The following is a 20,454-nucleotide window of genomic DNA, read 5'->3' on the forward strand; positions in this document are numbered from 1 at the left end:
GAGGATGGCTAAGAGTTCATTTGTTAATAACAGCTCAGTTAAATGGCCCATGGAAAATTGTCATTCACTTTTCTTTTAATATTGAAGGTTGTGTTGCAGTCATGGAGAGTGTTCAATTAAATAGAGTCAAGTTTTATTTGAAGTAACAGTAATTGAGGTTTTCTAGAAATTGGAAACACAACAAAGTTTCAATATGAGAGCCAGAATGGATTACACACACACACACACACACACACACACACACACACACACACACACACACACACACACACACACACACACAAAAAGAGATGAGCTGTGGGAGTTGAATTGCACTTCACTTTTTACAGCTCAGCCTCCTGGAACAAAACTCATCATCCCTCCCGTTTCTCTCTCTCTCTCTCTCTCTGTCCCTCTCTCTCTCTGTCCCTCTCTCCCCCCCCCCCCCCCCCCCCCCCCCCCCCCCTGCTGTTACCAATCAGCGACACAGAGAGGAAGGTCAGCGTGCGTCCCTGCTGAATACTCCGCTCATCAACATTCACACTGTTGGATCACGCTACAGAGTCTGAGACGTCCGCACAGGTTGGAACACAAAACACTCAAATCTCTGCGGCTTTGAGTTTCGAAGTGAAAGAAATGATTCACTCATGAAAGTGTTTTTAAGCAGTGAGCGATGACGGCTGACGCATTTAATCAAAGTAAGTGAATGAGTAGGTATACAATGTGTGTCAGGCCATGGGCCTTCCTTTGACATCTAATTGACCACAACACACAATGATGTCTGTTGTCGGCTGTAAGCAGTTTGTTATGTCACGTGTTATTTTCTTTTATTAGCGCTTTTAAGAAGATTTATAAAAAATAATTGTGTGTTAATGTTTTATTATTTATATTATTGTCTTCAGTGGGTCCTGTGTCTCTGTTGTCTGTAATAGTGTTTCTTGTGTGTTAAGGTTTCTAGTTTCCTGTTTTATTTTGTAATATCTTGATTAGGTTGTGTTTTCACTGTCAGGTTTTGTAGTTGTCCTCAGTGTTTCCCTCCTGTCTGGTTGCCCTGATTGTCCTCACCTGTGTTTGATTACCACAGTGTCTATTTAGTCTCAGCGTCTCAGTCGGTTCATTGTGTGTGTACCAGTTGGATGTTCTCTTGTTTTTCCTGCTTCTGTTTTTTTTTGTTGGATTAAGTTTTTGAATAGTAAAGTTTTGTTTTGCATTTTCTTTTGTTTTTTAGTTTAAAATAAATAATTTTTCATTTTTACCTGCAATTTGGGTCCTCCGTCCCTGTTTTTTTTCAACCCGTGAGCTGTGACAAAAAAACACCATCAAAAATAAACCTTTTAGAGGATGACTCAGACGTGAACAGGACTCGCCTACAAACAGCTCCAGAGTAGAAACAGTGCGAGACAGATTTTTTTTTTTGGAGAATATCCATGACTGTCGCCTCACAAGTACAAATCAAACTTCGAGCTGGAATGTGGCCAAAAACAAAATCCTGATTGAGGAAAATAACAGATGAAATTCAACTCTCTGTGATCATTTTAACCAAGCAATGAAAAACAATCACATCTTTTAGGAATGACTTAATATAACTCATATGGAGTTATATTCATCCTATAACCATCCTCTTCAGGATGAACATGAACCCTGTGGAAGTGTCTTCTGTCCTCGATGCATTCTGTGCAGACAGAAAAGTAATTCAGTTTTGAAAAAAATAAATAATACGAAGCGTTTAAAAGACATTGAAATGTGATTGCTTCAAACCACCTGGGACACATTTATTTCCAGCTGCTGGGAAGCTGTCGATGCCGCTGTTCCTCTTAGACAAACACTTAATCTTTACGGCTCACAAAATGTAAGTACAGCAGCGAGCGCTCAGCGGGAAGAAGCACACGCTGCTCTGTCTCTGCTGCGATAATGGCAGCTGAAGTAACAGTGAAATTAACTGTGGTTCTGTGTGTCATTAAAGCGTTGACTTTAACGTACAGACACGTGTAGCGTGCGTCTGATCCCGGATCAGTTGGGTGTGACAGACAGCAGTGATCTGCGGGGAAAGAGTGGCGTGATGCCAAAGAAATGTTCAGAGCTAACGTCGTCTGCTTTGACTGGTTGTTGGAGACCTTTAGAAACCAAACTGAGGGCGAGAAAATGATCTTTATGGAGGAGTCTATATTACGTGTTCTTGTTGCTCTTTGTTGTACGTTTGAAGCCGGTGCAGGGGACCAGGTGCGCTCGAGGTCCTGCGGCTGCTGGTGACATCACACAATATATAGATATATTCACCATATGCGGGCAAAGAGCTAAACTTCCCGCCATCACAGAGTGTTTCTGATTGGTTTAGCTCGCTGTTACCATGGCAATGTATGCTAACCTTGACGCGAACAGTCTTGGTAGCAGGCTAACTAGTTAGCGAGCTAACGCGAAATGTACTAATCACCTTGTCCTGCCGCTGTGACACAAACTTCAAGATAGTACAACATTTGGTCTAACAGTACTAAACACACTATACTGTAAGGACAAGAGTTACTTTTAAGAAAAAAATAATATACTGTAATTCGCAATGGATTGTGGGATGTGTAGTTCTTTGACTTTGGATGAAAATCATGTATACAGTCTTGTATCTTCGCCTGTATTCAGCTTTTAAATGCCGTCTAGGCGCTGAATTAAATGTAGCATAGTTGTAGTATAGTATAACTCAAAGACCCAAAAAATTGTATAAACTCTGAAATCATATTGGGTGATGTCACAGAATATGATACCAACAGCATTGTTTCGACCAATTAGAAATGATCAACATGGGTTTTCCAGCTAAACAGGTGACGAGGTGTATTCCAAGGAGGATCCATGACTATCTTTCCTCAGTCTCCTGGATGAACTTTGCCCTGGTTGATGACCTGTTAGCTCGTGTCAGTTCCAGGACCTGGACTCTGATTGGACACCAAGTACCGGCGTTCTGTTTCAGCTCTGTTGTCAGCTCCTCTGTCTTCAAAGTCACATGTCCAAGGAGGCTCCATCTGGCTAACTACACCTCTATGAGCTGAATAATAAGCAGATTTATTTATTCAAAAAGGGGCTGAGAGGATGCTGAAATAACTGACGTAGCCTCAGGACGTCTCAACGATGACATGCTGTTGGGCGACTTACTTACTTGAGTTGAACTTTTAACTCCCACGATTCGGGATTGACACGGTTTATTTTCTGCTTGATTAGCTGCATTCAAGTAACAAGGCGAGAATGCAATCCGCCCTGTTTAGTCTGAGAGCAGCTAAAGGCCAAAGTGTGCAACAAAGAGAAGACTTTCAGGCTTTCTGACACAAAAATCGAAATTCTCCCTTTAGAAATACTCGACTTGTTTCATATTTGTCAAGAAACAAAACACCTTTATGAGTTCGAGGTAACTCATTAGGAAAGGTGTCTCTTAGATGTCAGACCTTAAAACTTTTATCTGGAACATGCATCCACGCTCGATCATTGTTTACACAGTTTGAACATCTCCTCGGGTTCTTTTCTCTCTCTGGCTCCGATGGATCCATTCTCGTCTCAGCTCTCCGTGTGCAGCTTAATTGATCCGACTGCCTTCTGCTCGGGCAGGCTGATTAATTGCGTTCTCTGTCTGTGTTTCAGGTTTGAGATGAGGCAGAGAGAGAGGAGAGGAGGGCGAGGCGTGTGTGTTTTGATGAAGAAGAGTCTGGAAAAACGGCGCAGCCAGAGAATGAAAGTTAGTGCAGAAAATGGAGTTCAGGAACTCCATTATGAGCGTGCGTACGGCCCTGTTTGATAAAAACGTCTCCGAAGGGAATCAGCAGTGACGGGCAGCACGATTTTATTTTCTAACTTTTTCAAAGTGTTGATGCCAAGTGAACTGAAGTGCTCAGTGATTCACAGTAATAACAAGCTGAAGAAAGAGGAATTAGGGTGATTTATCTGCTCAGACACAAACACAACTCTGATGGGTTCAGAGTCCAAACACTCAAACACTCCACCAATAAATAAGCCCACACATCAAAATATTTCCACATTTTAAAAACACTTCCAGAAAATGTTATTTCTCTTTAAAAAAAAAAAAAAAAAAAAAGAGATATGCCAAAACAAATATTTATTTTCACATTTAAATTCTGTCCTCAATGTCAAAATATTTTGCACGTTAAAAGTTATTTCCTGGAAAAAGTGACAACTATTAAGATCTTGAACCATTCCTTGCAGTTCCTCTAACGGCCACTAGAGGGTAGTCCGAGAAAATGTGAGGATGAGAACTGAGGGCCAGTTGTAAAGTTTCTGAGTAATGATCATCAAAGTCGATAAAACTGCCTCTCAAAGGATTGTTTTCTTGCTCATTCGTCTCCCGGGTTTTCACACACACGTTCAAAACATGAACCAAGAGCGCCCCCTTGTGGACCGAACAGAACATTAGCAAACTACGACATCACATGTGTAAGACATAAACACCTGTGTCCACAAATGCTGGGGTTTTTTGCACTGGCAGCTCTGATAACCTCCGCTTCAGATCCAATTATTGTTGCTAGGTTACAAAAGTAAACCTCCACTTCCCTCAGTGATGATTGTTTGGTGCTCTTTTTATCCACAAATATATACATCACCAAGAACAGGAATAACAAGAACTGACCTGGTTTAGACCTGGAAGTCAGATTATTGAATACTTCCCCATCGTTGTCCACAATGCTGACAGCAGAAGTCCCGCCCCTTCTCGGGTTTGATTGGTGAAAGGAAGCTGTGACATTGCGAGAGATGGCGCTGTTCCAAAAGGTGAACTGATTTCCACTGTCACCAGGAAATATCTGCAGACCTCAGCTTACAGGCAATATTATAATTTATCTGCTGAAGGCTCGTGAATGTTGTGAGTGTGTGTGTGTGTGTGTGTGTGTGTGTGAGTGAAAGAGAGAGAGACTGTGTAAGCGTCTTTGCTAGTGTATATTTGAGCCGTGCATATTAGACAACTTAACACAAATATCAGACTTCTACCTCCACCTGTGTGAGTGTGAATGCTCTGTCCTCGTTTATCTTGTACATTTGGAGCTCTCTGACATTGGACCCTTCAGTCAGCTTGAACGCTGTGAGGAAGTAAAATGTGAGCTTCAGTCGTGTATCCTGAACAATTCACTCACACAGCGGGAGCTGACAGTCTAACACGACTTGTATGCAACCCAATGTAGCCACCATTGAGGACACCAAGGTCATGTCCTCGGTATGTTTCCCTTCATTTTCTTTTCATTAAAACTGACAGTAAACACGGTCGCGACGTGACTGCAGGTCTGTTTTTAGAACAGCAGTTAAAAGATGTAACGTAGTGTTAAGAGTCTGCATCGATCAAATCATCACGTGTCGCAGCAAAGGTAAGAAGTGTAATAAGCTAAAGAATGAGGAACATGGTGAACGAGCCCACAGATGAAACAAACACTCCAGGGGTCTCCGACCTTTCTTCACCTGAGAGTTACTTTGAAAAAATGAAAGTGGCTAAGAGTTACATGCATCCCATTGCTGACATTTATTTACACAACACACATCCGCTGAATTTTGTGAAATTGCAATAAGCCAATCAATAATCTTAAATTCACATCAAGGTCCAAGAAAAAACATGAATATTTTGCACTTCTTATTGTGCCACATAGTCAGCCATGTTATGACGATAAGACAGGAGATTCAGTGTATTTATTTTATGATTGCAGCAACACACTCATACAAAGACACACACTAAAGTCTGTTTGCCTGACACACCTCACACACATTTATTATTTATTATTCTTACTTTTCATGTCTTAAACTGTTTAATGTTTCTCCTGCAGTTGTTGATTCCCTCTTCTTGGCGTGTTGTGTTTGCATGAATGGTTTCACACAAATGAAGTTCCAAAAAGAAAATGTTTTTGAGTTGACTACAGGCTTCCTGTTGAGCTGGTTAACTCAGATAGATCAATAGAAAATGAACAACTTTTGTTTAAAAAAATATATGTTTTTTTTAATTGATGTGTAATGAAATCAGATTCACAAAATAATAATACATTTTATTTGTAGCGCACCTTACATTTAAAAGAAAGTCTCAAGTTGCTACAAGTAGGCCTACCATAAATATGCATTACTTATTTTCCTTTACGACCTGCGACAAATGCGTCCAGTTTCATGGCCAGTTCGTCACACTCATTACAAGGCAAGGGAACCTTTTTAAAATGTTAATACGTTTATATTTTAGTGTTTAATTCAGATGAAAATAATCTACTCTTACTACTCCGGCTATTTATGATAATAAAAAAGTCAGTTATTACTTGATACGGATGTTTTATCAGTTTGCTACAGCACGCGCACACATGCTTTCATGCTTCCAGAACACTGAATGTTTCATCACTAAATGTGAACTTATAGCAGACTCCCACCTGGAGTTCCCCCCGACTGCCAGTCTGTGTTATCATGCTGATATAACGTGCACCGACTGAAAACAAACAAAAAAGTTCACATGATTAAAAAAAAAAAAAGTGACTCTGAGAGGCTGAAAGTTCTGCTAAAACTGGATGAAGTGGTTTCTAAGATGAGAGAGCAGAAGTGAGGATCCCACCAGCCGATAAGAGGACAACAGTCAGCCGGCGTAGCACACTTGACCCTGCAGAGAGTCAAAGATGAGAGCTCTGGTGTTCCTGCTCCTGGTGGCTGCGGCCAGCGCTAAAGTATTCAGTCGCTTTGATTTGGCTGACTGTGAGTACCAGCTGGTTTAGATTCATTGATTCATTGATTCATATTTCAGTGTTTATATTTCGTGTCTCGATCCTTTTCTCCCATGTTTACAGTTTTATTCTATTTCAAATCAAATCAAATCAAATCAAATTTGATTATTTATAGTTTTAAGTGTTTCCTGCTCTATTTTGTTGTCTTTTCAAAATATTCTCTTTTTATTTTTGTATACTTTAAATATTTCAGCTCCTTAAAAACTGTAGTATGTTCAGTATTCGATGAACGGTTCCTAACGGGCTAACCCCAGACAAGACTCCTGTATTTCTTGGACGTAGTCTCAGTGGCTGAGGTCGAATGATGGCGGTGGCCATTTTGGAAATTCTACCTAGTTATAACTCTTAACCTTCTATAAATCAAAACAGATGAGTTGTTATAGAATAAGTTCAGTGTGTGCTGATAAATAAATGAGCTTCATAAGCCGGACATATTTCTGTTCTCAAAATGGGCATTTTAACTTTGGGACTTCAAGAGCTTTTGCAGCTTTTGTCCTAGTGGACACTTGAGGAACTGCAGGTATTCGCACTTCTGGATTCTGCAGCTTTTATGGCTCTTAAAGTTGTTAAAATAAAACAATAGAGGACCGACTAATACAAAAGTCTGATTCATAAATGCCAAGCGTAACCACAGCACAAAATAAAAATGATATTTTGAGTTGGTGGTAACTGCGCCGCAGTATTTTTAAGAGAGGTAAAGATCCAAGCAGTGTGTAGAAGAGATTGTTTCTGCAGTGATGTATTAAATAATGACAGAAGGGGAACCGAGCTCTCACATGTTGTTATAACGAAACATCACTAATCTTAATAATCTTCGAGTTTGACTGATTTTCTTGTTCTCCCTCTCAGAGCTTCTGACTGATAATGTCGACACCGCCATCACTTGTGCCAAGCGTGTCGTCAGGGATCCTAACGGCATCCGAGCCTGGTAAGATCTGATTTGACATGTAGAAAGTACTTAGATATGTAGATGGAGGTGGGAAAGATGAGTTACTGGATGTTGTTCTGTCTGGTTGGAGGACGACTTGGAATTTATATTGCCAGAAAAAGGACCTTAGTGTCTACTTGGCAGGATGTGGCGTTTAACCATCACGTGGAAAGAAGACTGTCATCAGCATCACTAATAATAACTCACATCTGCAGAAGTTGTGGATTCAGTTGTTTTTTTTATGTTTGATCCTGAAGGAGTAAAAGAATACAAATGAAGACATATGTTTATTTTTTTCTGAAATTGATTAAATCGAAATAATCAGGAGAGAGAAATTGTTGATTTTTTTCACTTTTGTTTTCTTTATTTGGGCCGCTGTGTCCCGTGTGTGTTTCTCTGTGAACTCCGTCGAATACAAATTCGAGCTTTCAGGGTGTGCTCTTTTCTTTCTCTCTCCCCCCCTTTACACACACACACACACACACACACACACACACCTGTGGCTTTTCAGACGCTGCAGAGACATAGATCAGGTCCGTCTCTAGACAATAGACCAGGTTGGGAGACCTGTGTTCAGCGTCCGCCATCACGTGACCACACGAGGTCACACCGCCATCTTGATCTCTTTCTCTCCCCCCTCTCTCTCACACACACACACACACACACACACACACACACACACACACACACACACACACACACACACACACACACACACACACACACACACACACACACACACACACACACACACACACACACACACACACACACACACACACACACACACACACACACACACAGGGAATATTAAACACATAATGCCTTAAAAGGAAGAACAATGCTTTCATGCTGATCTGCCTTCGCTGTAACCATGGAGCTGTCGACCCCTATATAACTTTGCATTGTGAAAGTGACTGTGCACAGCAGAAAGTGAAGGTGCTGACATCTCGCTCCAAAATCAGATGAAAAACAAAGGCAAATTGTGCAGAGCTGCAGGTCTTTGTAAGCATTTTTGCACAGTGATATCTGTAAAACAATATCTGACCTTGAAACAGGGCAGATAACGACGACTGCAAGTGAGGCAAAATTCACGGTGCTATCACCGGCTGCAGTCCATTCCTCTGTGGATGTCTGAGGGTGCACGAGAACACACAAGCAAGATCACAAGCAGCACACGCTTCCTGATTCATGTTCACGCTCTTTCACTGATTGACTGTCATGGTGACACTGGAGGAATAGAAATGAGGAAACAAGAACAGGAACCAGGGGCTTTCACATATTGCACTGGTCGGTAAAAGTGAAAGTAAACATTACTTTGTTTACCAGAACACTAAATGTGAACTTATGCCAGACTCCCATCTGGAATTTCCCCCCGACTGCTAGTCTGTGTTATCATGCTGATACAACGTGCACCGACTGAAAACAAACAAAACATTTCACATGATGGCTCTGAGAAGTGGAAGAAACACAGTTCTGCTAAAACTGCACAAACAAGTTTCCAAGAGGAAGTGGAAGTGAGCGAACCTCAGCAGCCGATAAAAGGACAACAGTCAGCTGGCGCAGCACACTTGACCCTGCAGTGAGTCAAAGATGAGAGCTCTGGTGTTCCTGCTCCTGGTGGCTGCGGCCAGCGCTAAAGTCTTTCAGCGCTGTGATTGGGCCCGAAAGCTGAATAGCAGCGGGATGGATGGCTACCGCGGTGTCAGCCTGGCTGACTGTGAGTACCAGCTGGTTTAGATTTCAGTGTTTATATTTCCTGTCCTGTGTGACTGTGTCTCGATCCTTCTCTCCCATGTTTACACTTTTATTCTATTAAGTGTTTCCTGCTCTATTTCATCGTCTTTCCCCGTGTGTGTCATGTCCAGTGTTTCTTCCTGCCCTTTCGGTTTCCCTCCAGATTTAATTGCCCTCATTGTCTTCACCTGCAGTCTCGTGAGTCTCACCTGGGTTTGAGTCTCTTGTCTCTGACATTTCTCTCTGTTCAGGCATGTAGAAGCTGACGAACCTGTTCCTCTTTAAGTTCCTCGGCATACAGAAAGAGTAGATGGGACACTCTAGGTATACAGCTGAAATGTGTTATCAGTTCAAATGAGTCACATAATGAATAAACACACATGTTAAAAGATTAATAGAACACTTAAGGGTTTAATGCAATGAGATAAAACAAGGACAAAGCTACAAGCAAAAATGGTTAAGTGTGTCTTAATAGCAAATCTTGAAGGAGAATATCCTCCAACATTATACACAGAGTTTCCAGCATCTCTGACCGGATGGCTCGGGGGGGCATTGGACTGTGGCCCCTGTGTGGGTTTGGGTCTTTACTGATGCTGCTGCTGTCTTTCTTGTGGAGAAGTCTGGGAGCAGAGTTCTCACTCCCTCTACCACTTTGTGCTGTTTTCACTCCTTAGCAAACTCCTTCCAGTTGTGCGCAGTGCAGCAGGCGAACCACAAACGTCCACAGGGGACTGTAGTGAAATCTTATTTGAAATATTTCTGGTCCTTTAAAACTGTAGTATGTTCAGTATTCCATGAAGCGTTCCTAAAGGGCTAACCCCAGACAAGGCTCCTGTATTTCTTGTAAACATGGGGATGTGGGGCTGCTGCGTTGCCACATGTAACTTTCCTGTCTCAGATTGTGATGTTGGTTTCCTGTGCAGGGGTCTGTCTGTCCGAGTGGGAATCGCACTACAACACTCAAGCCATCAACCGCAACAGTGACAAATCCACCGACTACGGCATCTTCCAGATCAACAGTCGCTACTGGTGTGATGACGGAAGTTTCCAATCGAATGCATGCAACATCAAATGCAGCGGTCAGTAATGAACTTTGACTTTGTTGCTGCAGGCTTAAGTATTTATAATATTCAAGAAAGCTCTACGACTGCATGATTTGAACTTCAGAGAAAAATTCAATAAGAATGGATTATAGTTATAGACTGTATAAAACATGGACGTAGTCTCCGTGGCTTAAGTTTGAAGACGAATGATGGCGGTGGCCATTTTGGAATTTCTACCTCAACCATCAACGTGGTTGGCTTTTAGCCTATTATCAAATAACTTCCCCGGTTCAGTGTGTGCTGATAAATAAATGAGCTATTCAGGCTAAATCTGTTTCATGAGCAGGGCACATCTATATCTGTTCTCAAAATGGGCATTTGGATGTGGATGGGACTTCAAGAGCTTATAACGATCCCCTTAATATTTTTTCAGGTCACAGTTATATATCTTATTCAAAGCCTACTGTGTCTCAATAATGTCACTGGGTTAGGGTTACCTTAATTTCTCAAAATAAATCAAAATTGCACTAGAGGAAATTAAATGCAGGCTTTATCTCCATCTTTAACAAAAAACAAACAAACCCATTCAAGTGTCATTGCCACAGAAAAAAATAATGTCCCCCTTTAAACATGCAAAAAAAATGTCCAAGTCCGCTGAAACAGAAAAAAGTATCCTCTACAAAAAAAAAGGAAACAGAAAATGGCCGTTCGTTTGGCACTCACCGGTCTGGCGGCCTACTTCCTTTTTGACACACCCCGGGAGAATCAGGTCTCTTTTTGCTACATCCGGTCCTCCAAATTCTAAGCTCCAAAAAAACCCTGTCCAGGAGGAAAGACCTCACCTTCCAAAAACTTATTCCATCATCCTCATCCGGTAAAAAAACCCTCTCTCTCTCAAGCCACACAGTCCACTGCTCACCCCAAACACCTTTGTTCACCTCTGCCCCGCCCCCTTACACACCTGTGTGTCCCTGGCTAATTAGGTCAACTCTCCAGGCACACAGGCAGGGAGAGAACATGCCACACACACACACACACACACACACACACACACACACACACAGGGACCTCCTAACAGTAGTGGCCATGTCACAAGCTTTTGCAGCCACCTCCTACTGGACACTTGAGGAACTGCAGGTATTTGCACTTCTGGATTCTGCAGCTTTTATGGCTCTTAAAGTTGTTAAAATAAAACAAAAGAGGACTGACTAATACAAAAGCCTGATTCATAAACGCCAAGCGTAACCACAGCACAAAATAAAAGTAATATTTTGAGTTGGTGGTAACTGCGCCGCAGTATTTTTAAGAGAGGTAAAGATCCAAGCAGTGTGTAGAAGAGATTGTTTCTGCAGTGATGTATTAAATAATGACAGAAGGGGAAAAGAGCTCTTACATGTTGTTATAACGAAACATCACTAATCTTAATAATCTTCGAGTTTGACTGATTTTCTTGTTCTCCCTCTCAGAGCTTCTGACTGATGATGTCGACACCGCCATCACTTGTGCCAAGCGTGTCGTCAGGGATCCTAACGGCATCCGAGCCTGGTAAGATCTGATTTGACATGTAGAAAGTACTTAGATACTGTATGTACATGGGGAGAAAGTCACTGGATGTTGTTCTGTCTGGTTGTAGGGTGGCTTGGCGCGTCCGTTGCGAGAATCAGGACCTTAGCTCCTACTTGGCAGGATGTGGCGTTTAACCATCACGTGGACGGAAAACTGTCATCAGCATCCCTAATAATAAGTCACATCTGCAGAAGCCGAGGATTCAAATGGTTGTTTTTTTATGTTTGATCCTGAAGGAGTAAAATAAAACAAATAAAAACGACTCTCATGAAAAAAAGTTGTATCCTAATTTGTAGTGTGTTTATTTTTTTCTGAACTTGATTAAATGGAAATAATCAGGGGACAGAAATGTGTTGATTTTTTCTCATAGACCCATTCTTTACACAAAGTCAGACGCCATGATAGCTTCCTATAAATTAAAGTAAAAACAGCTCCCCCTCCTGGCTGGCTGCAGTACAGCTCATAAATCCCGCCTCCTTCATGAGCACACAACACGCCTGAAACTCTGACATCAGAACACATCAAATCAGTTCTGTCTTTACACTTAGTTATTGTCATTCCTAACTGAAGAGTGCTGTCAGGGGAGTTCAGCTGACATTGGATGTTTATGCTGAAACAACGGCATGATGATGAATGGAAAATAAACTTAAATAGGACTTTTTTTTGTACTTGCTTCTTTAAAGATTCTACGTCAACAATGTGAGGAGAAATATCTGTCAATTAATGTCATAGATAAAACAAATCATATATTTTAAACATGCTGCTGTTTACTCGATATTTTTGGGGCCTTTTTCATCATTTTCTGTTTCGTTAAGTTTGAAAAGCTTGTTGTCATTTCAGCTCCAGGAGCAAACAGAGCGCTGTTCAATCATGGGAGTGAAGCAGCACAGACAACACAAGCTGCTGCTGCTTGTTTGTTTGTTTTCTCACAATAATACATCGCGACTGTTTGTTTGGCTGGAACCAATCAGATCGTCCAAAAATAACCATGACTAATTATAATACACGCACACTCATGTTAGTACTGATATGGGGGATTTTCTAAACGATCCCAAACCGCTCTGATTAAAACACAGGATGACATCACTGGTCTTTGTCTGTAGGAAATATGGACACGGGATGACGTAACTTTTAATGACGGTCACGGTAGCAGGTGAAGCAAAGGTCGCTTCAGAAATCAAATAATAATAATAATCTAATTCCCAGTCAGACCAATCAACACTCAGCTTGTACTGGCTTCTCTTGTGTGTCTTGTCATCACACTGCAGGCTGTAAGGCCCACTTTCAAAGAGCCCCCCCCCCCCCCCCTGAGCAGGGACTCTTTTCATGAAAGACACTTGGATTAGACCCTGGTCCCCAGTGATACATGGACTGAGATCCTCGTCCCCTCTGAAAGTTCACGCAGTGCACATGCAGCCCTTTAGGCGAATATAACCGCCAATCCTTTGATATTTCTCTGACTCACTGTCTGAAAGGGAGCAAATACCTGCAGCCACAGAAGAGAGGAGGCTGCAGATGCATTTGAGTGTTTCGTTTTCTTGTGACCTGTTAATGGCTTTAATGCATGAAAGCTTTATCGTGATCAGCGACGGCATCGTCACCTGCAGCAGCTTCATGTCTCCTGTTTCACCTCCGCTGCTGTGATCAGATGCAGAGCACGAACTGAGCCACGTTTACAGGGAGAGAGAGAGAGAGAGGAGGAGGGGGAGAGAGAGGAGGGGAGGGAGAGCGAGAGAGGGGAGGGAGCATCTGGCGGAGAAGCAGGATTTTAAATGTGTCGTTGCCGTGATCAGAAACTGGCATCATAGAGCCATTAGCAGATGCAAATGAGAGCCGAGCTGGCAGTCTGGTGTGTCTCACTCTGTCTTTAACACACTCACAAACAAGCACACGAACACCGCACACAGTCACATACCGTCACGCATACAGAGGCCAACATCTGGACCGAGAACTGTACGTGCAGAGCTTCTGACAGAACAAACAACACGCTGATTAGTTCGCCTGTCTTCCCAGCTGTGGAGATGGAAGTGTGACGTCTGATCCGAGGGCGACGTCGATTAAAGGTCACAAGGCCGAAGGGTTCATCCACACGGGAGCAGGAAAAGGGATGAGGCCATTACGCAGCAATCTGGACGGTAGATGTGGAGCTCCACTTCATTAACAGAGGAGTGTGGAGAGCTGAGCGGAGCAGCCACATGTTGGACGTTTCATTTCAAAGATACTTCAACGTTTCAGTTTGTGTTGGTGTAACGGACAAAAGCTGCTCAGTCAGCCACGTGCACCAGGCTCCCCTGAAGTTTGAAGAAAAGGTTCAAACGGACTGAAGGAAAGATTCAGGAAATTAAACAGCCACCAGGTTCGGTTCAGGCTGTTCTCCTTGAACCCTGAATGTGACGTCACCTGGAGCGCACGAGGCTGCAGGGGCTCCAAATGGTTTAATACGAATGAGTCGGCACTTTGTGATTTGACAGCACGATGTCATGTGACATCAGGTGTTTTAGGTTTTACCTCGTTAACTTCACTCACTCACAGCCACGGTGCCAAATAAAAGACGTTTCTCTCTTTCTGACTTGCAGCAGAGTTCGTTTGTTTCACCTTCTCTCCCTTTTCATTCACGTGGGATCTTATGTGTCATGTCACAACACTATGAACTCTGGGAAATTAAGTCTGCAGATATGCCCATTTAAGGAGAGGGTGTGTCATAGTCATAGTAACATACTTCATGAGTTACCCCTCTTACTCGGGTTTGAGTGAGCTCACAGGTTGTCAGCTCTGTCCTTCAAACACCAGAGGGATCTCTGTCTCTTCTCATTCCACCATAAAAACACAAACTCAACATCTTAAAGGAGGCTTCAGTCCACCAAGCCGGTGGACCCGGGTTCAAATCCTTTCCTGCATTTTTCTCTCTCCCCGATTTCTGACTGTGACTGTCTGATAAACCCATAACTACCCCCCCCCCCCCCCCAACAAAAAAAACCAAAACAAACAAACAATAAACCATCCGATAGTCGTCTATCAAGATGTAAAAAAAGGAGCGACGACTTGTGAATAAAATCATTTATTTACTCCACTCAACAAATGTACAGGTACATTTATTCTCTCAAAGTATAAAATGTATCTTAAATAAGCAATTGTTCTATTTCATCTTCATGTAAATACTCATTATTGTTTCATTAAAACCCCTGAAGACTTCTTTAAAGCGGACGACAGTCGGACACCACAAACATCCAAAAAAAAACAAAAAAAAAAAGGAGCACAAGAAGAGTTCAAAGGGTTAGCAAAAGCCGTCCAGCAGTTTGCAATCGGACTTTGGGATCGCTGAGGGTCTTTGTGTGTGTGTATGTGTGTGTGTGTGTGTCCTCCCCCCCAGAAAACGTGAACGTGTGTTTGTGAAGTGAGAGAGTGTAAAGTGTGTGTTTGAAATCACAGAGAGGAAAAAGACTCTCTACTTATTACTGCTGCTGCTCCTCCTGTTCACTTGGTGCAGCTCTTGGTTGATATGTCGTTGTTGATATGTTGTTGTTGTTGTTGATATGTTGTTGTTGTTGTTGTTGCTGGTGTCATGTTTATTGCTGACGCCCTTTATTGCTTCAGTCATGTTGCTGCGTGATGTTGAAGGTTGAAGTGACCCCCTGTCAGAGTCTCTGGCTGGTGATTGGTTTGTTGTTTTCCGATGAAGAGGATGATGAGGATGATGATGATGATAAACCTGAGGCTGGTGCACAGAAGGATTCTGAAAGAGAGAGAGAGAGAGAGAGAGAGAGAGAGAGAGAGAGAGAGAGAGAGAGAGAGAGAGAGAGAGAGAGAGAGAGAGAGACTGAAAGTCAGTTTGCGTTAAAAGAAGCTGAAGAAGAAATTATTTACTCGATTATTTTCGTGGTTCGACCGAAATACAAACAAACGACAAAAAAACAACAAACAAACAAAGTGGAGGTCACATCAGTGTCTCCTGCAGGATGAAGCTGGACAGTGAGGGATGATGGGACATGGAGTCCAGTGATCCAGCTCAGAGCAGGACTGGTTCATACGTGCAGTGAACCACAGGGGTTTGTTTTCTTAAGATGCTCGATGGGAGGAAACAGAGGGTCTGCGGTTCAAGTCCCGGTCTGATCTCACTCCATAGGGAATCGGTCTGGTAGCTGGAGGGGTGCCAGTTCACTTCCTGAGCACTGCCCTTGAGCAAGGCACCAAACCCACTCCCTCCAGCTTTCTTTCTCTCTGACGTCTCTCCATCAGTGCATGTCCATATCATTCTGTTTGTGCACAAGTGTGTGTGTGTGTTTCAGCCTGTGTGTGTGTGTGTGTGTGTGTGTGTGTGTGTGTGTGTGTGTGTGTGTGTGTGTGTGTGTAGCATGTTCAACAACACAGTCAAAAAGAGCAGGATCAATAAAGTACTTCTTCTTCTTCTTCAGTTGTCTTGAGTTGCAATGTTTCGCTTGTAGATCCGTGCTCACAGCAGGTGACCCGTGTGTGTGTGTGTGTGTGTTGTGTGTGTGTGTGTGTGTGTGTAGGCTCCTGCAGGAGTGCAAGGATAACATCTGCAGCAGTCTCTGAATTATAACAAACCCTGTGAAAGCCAGAATATTCCATGAAGTAAAGACTTGTTGTTGAGGTCGGAGGGCGGCGAGCGGGGAGCAGGGAAGTGGCGAGCGGGGAGCGGCAAGTCGAAAAGGCAAGCGTTCACATGTAATTAAGGACCGACATGTGTTTGTGTTAATGAGCACTCAGCTCCACACTGACGTCTCTTAATAACCCGTAAAGTGGGGATATAATCATCAGGCTCCCTGCAGAGACCTCCGAGCAAAACCCCGCCCCCTTCCTGCTTCCACCATTAGACCCAAATTGATTCGTTAAGCCCGTCTTTATAAATTCCACTTCATAGAAACAGTGTGCAGAGCAAACGGCCTTCCAGAGGAATATTAAACACGCAGCCTCTGGATGAAAACGAAGCTCCAATTAATGCAGCGAGCGTCCGTGCTAATCACGAGCGTCTCCATTAACCCCTCGACACCGCCTCCACCCTGCCGCGCTAACAAGGGGGGCGTGGCTACAATTAGCACGCCTGTCTGCTGAGGCCTTTTGCCTGCTCTGAAAACACTTGAATTAAAGATGAAACCGCAGAGAGAAGCTTTCTTCGAGCACAGGCGACGTTCTCCCTCCTCTGACTGAACCTCGCTCCTCGGCTCGCAGCCTTTTGATTGGACGATTCTTCCTCCGGTTTGAGAGTCTTAATGTGCCGCTTTACATCCACCTATCATGTGCGGGCGCTTTATGCAGGAGGGTTGAGGTCAGGGGGCGAGAGGCGGGGTTACACCCTGGACTGGTCACCAGCCAATCACAAGGCTGACACACAGACAGACTAGGAGGCCGCTCAGAGAACTGCAGCTACCGTACATGGGGCGCGTGCACTAACCACTGAGCCACCTGCACCACGAATGAGCCAATATGTGTTAGTTTGAATCCTGTTGATCCAGTTTGATAAATCATTTGAGCCTTTTGAATCCTTCATTTCCAGTTTATGGAAATGTCCGCTTTGTTTCGCTCGCGTCGACACGCAGGATCCCTCTTTTCCCCGTTTGGGTCCTGAAGGTAGCGGAGTACCTGATCCCTCTTTCTCCCATCCGTCACGGTGAATCCGTCGGTCTAACACGAGGAGAGCGCCGGCTCTTTGTTCTTCAGGATCAGCTCTTTGTTTCTCTGTTTCTTTGTGTTGGAGTTTCAGCGTATTAACATGTCTGAATGTTTTCTTCTGCAGTGTTTCAGCATTTTCATGTTTCGCTCTGATAATCCTCGGCTCAGCCTTAATTACTCCCTAATAATTAGAAAATCCTGATAATCTGCGGCTTAATCGAGGCCGTTCAGCTGAGTGACGGCGCGCTCAGCTCGCCTGCTGGATGACTTTGAAGCAGATCATTCTCTGTGTCTCAACAGCCGCTAATTACCAGCAGCTGAAGAAATGCTGCAGGAGTCTGAATCAGCGCCTCTGCAAATGAAGAGATACACAGCTAATAATCACACACACACACACACACACACACACACACAGAGTCTTTTCTCAGTCAGCAGTGTGGATCTTTAGTCTCGATCAGATAAGAAGAGCGGTCTGCACATTTAAAGGAACAGTCCCACGTGAAGTGAACGCCTCTTCAGCTCCGTCTTCCCCAGAGGAAGACGCTCCTTCAGCGAGAGGAGAGCACGACTGTTTGTTCTTCTGTGTGTATCTGAGGGGGGGAAATATGTGGAGAGGCTCAGTTTGAGTGATTCCAATCAGAATCATCTGTGATCAGTTCGAACAGAACTACACAAGAACAAACAACAAAAACACGACGACGAACACTGGAGCACAGCTTTCTGTCATCTTCATGTCCAAGTGTTGACAGTGAATTTGTTTTTGTCAGAGGGAAGTGAACTATGTCAAACTGTGATGAATTTGTTTTCTGTTCTCCTCCATGTTCCTCTACACTCCAAGCATCCTTACACAATGACTCGTAACGTCTTTTTCCTCTGATGCTAACGATGCTAAATGCTAAGGATGCTTTGTCAGATTTTATTCTGTGAGTTCATGTTTATTCAGTTCAGGTGTTTATTTAATTACAGCATTAATTAACCAAGACTTCTGATTCAAACAACATAAAGGTGTCGGCCATCCACTGCACACACACAGAGAGAGAGAGAGAGAGAGAGAGAGAGAGAGAGAGAGAGAGACAGAGAGAGAGAGAGAGACAGAGAGAGAGAGAGAGAGAGAGACACACACACACACACACACACACAGAGAGAGAGAGAGAGAGAGAGAGAGAGAGAGAGAGAGAGAGAGACAGAGAGAGAGAGAGAGAGAGAGAGAGAGACACACACACACACACACACAGACAGAGAGAGAGAGAGAGAGAGAGAGAGAGAGAGAGAGAGGAGAGAGAGAGAGAGAGAGAGAGAGAGAGAAGAAAGAAAAACAACTCAGCAATAAAAGCAACATAAATAAATTAGCAACAACAGTCCCAGCAGCAGGACAGAGAATTCTGTGAAGATTTAAAATGGTTGTTTCCAAAGGAGAAACACACACACACACACACACACATACACACACACACGGGCCGGCCGCTGCCCTCTCTCTCTGGTCCAGCTATAAAAACCCATTAGTAATCACTCCTCGACTCTCCGCGGCTCTTTTTCGCTCCAAACGACTCCATCCAGCCAATCTGCATAAATCTGCATTAATGGACGATTCTCGCTCCGCAGAAAACAAATGTGCTTTAAAAAATGCCTCCTTATCTGTCGGCTTTTAGAGGGAAAAAACATCACACACACACACACACACACCGTCCATCTGACAGCGCTCACACACGAGTGCTGCTGCGATGAATCATGGATCAGTCATGACAGAGACATCAGTGCTTGCAGCACTCACAGAGTGTTGGATAAAGACCATTCAACATGAAGTGTGTCCTGAGGGGGGCGCTAGAGGAGAGACGTCCTCTGACCCCGTGTGCTCAAACAGGCTCGTTCTAGATGATTCTGCTTGACTGAAATCATTTTAAAAAGGCCGCGGTGAGCTGGCAGCTTACACACTGCTCATTAAAGCTCAGGAAGTCGTCGTGGAAACGTCGGCTAACGAGGTTTCAGAGAATCCACTAAAAGAAGAAGAAGTTCTTGCAGATAAGGCACGGACTTTTCTGGACTCTTAAAGAGTCAGTCAGAGTTAAAGGGAGGAGGCGAGGACGTTTGGGTGAAACCTGATTCTGATCAGAGAGCAGAGTCGAGCTGATCTTCCCTCCAGCTGTAATCTCGGTCAGAAAACGTGGCGTGCTTCACGAGGCGGGAGTGCGTCCAATCACAGCTTCCCGGAGGCGGTCCTGACAACTGAACCTACTCCGAGGGAATTTTAAATATTGATCCATTTAGAAAAAAGCTCACTGACAACAGTGTGAATGAGCACCGCGCTTAAACACGTGACGTTCTCAGCTGAACACGTGACTCACATTCTGCACTACGGGAACGAGTCCGCCGCACGCCGCTCTGATGACAGTCAGCGTGTTTGTACGAGAGCTGCGTGTAGATGAACAGATGTGAAGTGCAGCGTGGAGAAGAAGACGGAGGAGAACAGGAAACAGAATGCAGCAGGTCGACGTGCGTTCACACACGCAGCTCACGCAGAGATGTTTGGGCACGTCGTCACACGCGTGACACAGGATGAGCTCGCCTTTCAGCTCCTCTCGGGACAAATCGTCTCTGAGTCATCGGACAGCTGCAATCCGGACCCGACACGAGCTCTGTCGAAACTTTACCACCTCCAACCCTGCAGCAAAACGTCTCCGCTCTGTTACCACGGAGACCCTGACCTGGCGGCGCGGCGAGGAAACCGAGGGAGGGGATGATGGATGGATGTGTGAAAGTTGTGAAAGTGAATGTTTTTTAATTTGGTTTTGTTTTACCGGCTCTGTGGAGTGAAATATAAACCATAACCAAACAAAGTGTAATACAACAC

General features: G+C 43.8%; 2 protein-coding genes across 2 annotated transcripts in view; one reads left to right on the forward strand and one right to left on the reverse strand.

Annotated features, from left to right (window-relative positions):
• Positions 1 to 20,454, reverse strand: part of mbd2 (methyl-CpG binding domain protein 2) — a 215,052-nt gene that overhangs the window by 181,695 nt on the left and 12,903 nt on the right. The window lies entirely within an intron of this gene.
• On the forward strand, positions 8,875 to 12,264 carry lyz (lysozyme). The gene is made up of 4 exons (XM_079364866.1): positions 8,875 to 9,349; positions 10,290 to 10,445; positions 11,876 to 11,954; positions 12,043 to 12,264. Exons 1-4 carry the CDS (start codon positions 9,223 to 9,225, stop codon positions 12,107 to 12,109), a joined length of 429 nt encoding a protein of 142 aa, XP_079220992.1. The 5' UTR covers positions 8,875 to 9,222; the 3' UTR covers positions 12,110 to 12,264.

This window comes from Symphodus melops (assembly GCF_947650265.1).
Source record: "Symphodus melops genome assembly, chromosome: 16".
Taxonomy (NCBI): Eukaryota; Metazoa; Chordata; class Actinopteri; order Labriformes; family Labridae; genus Symphodus; species Symphodus melops.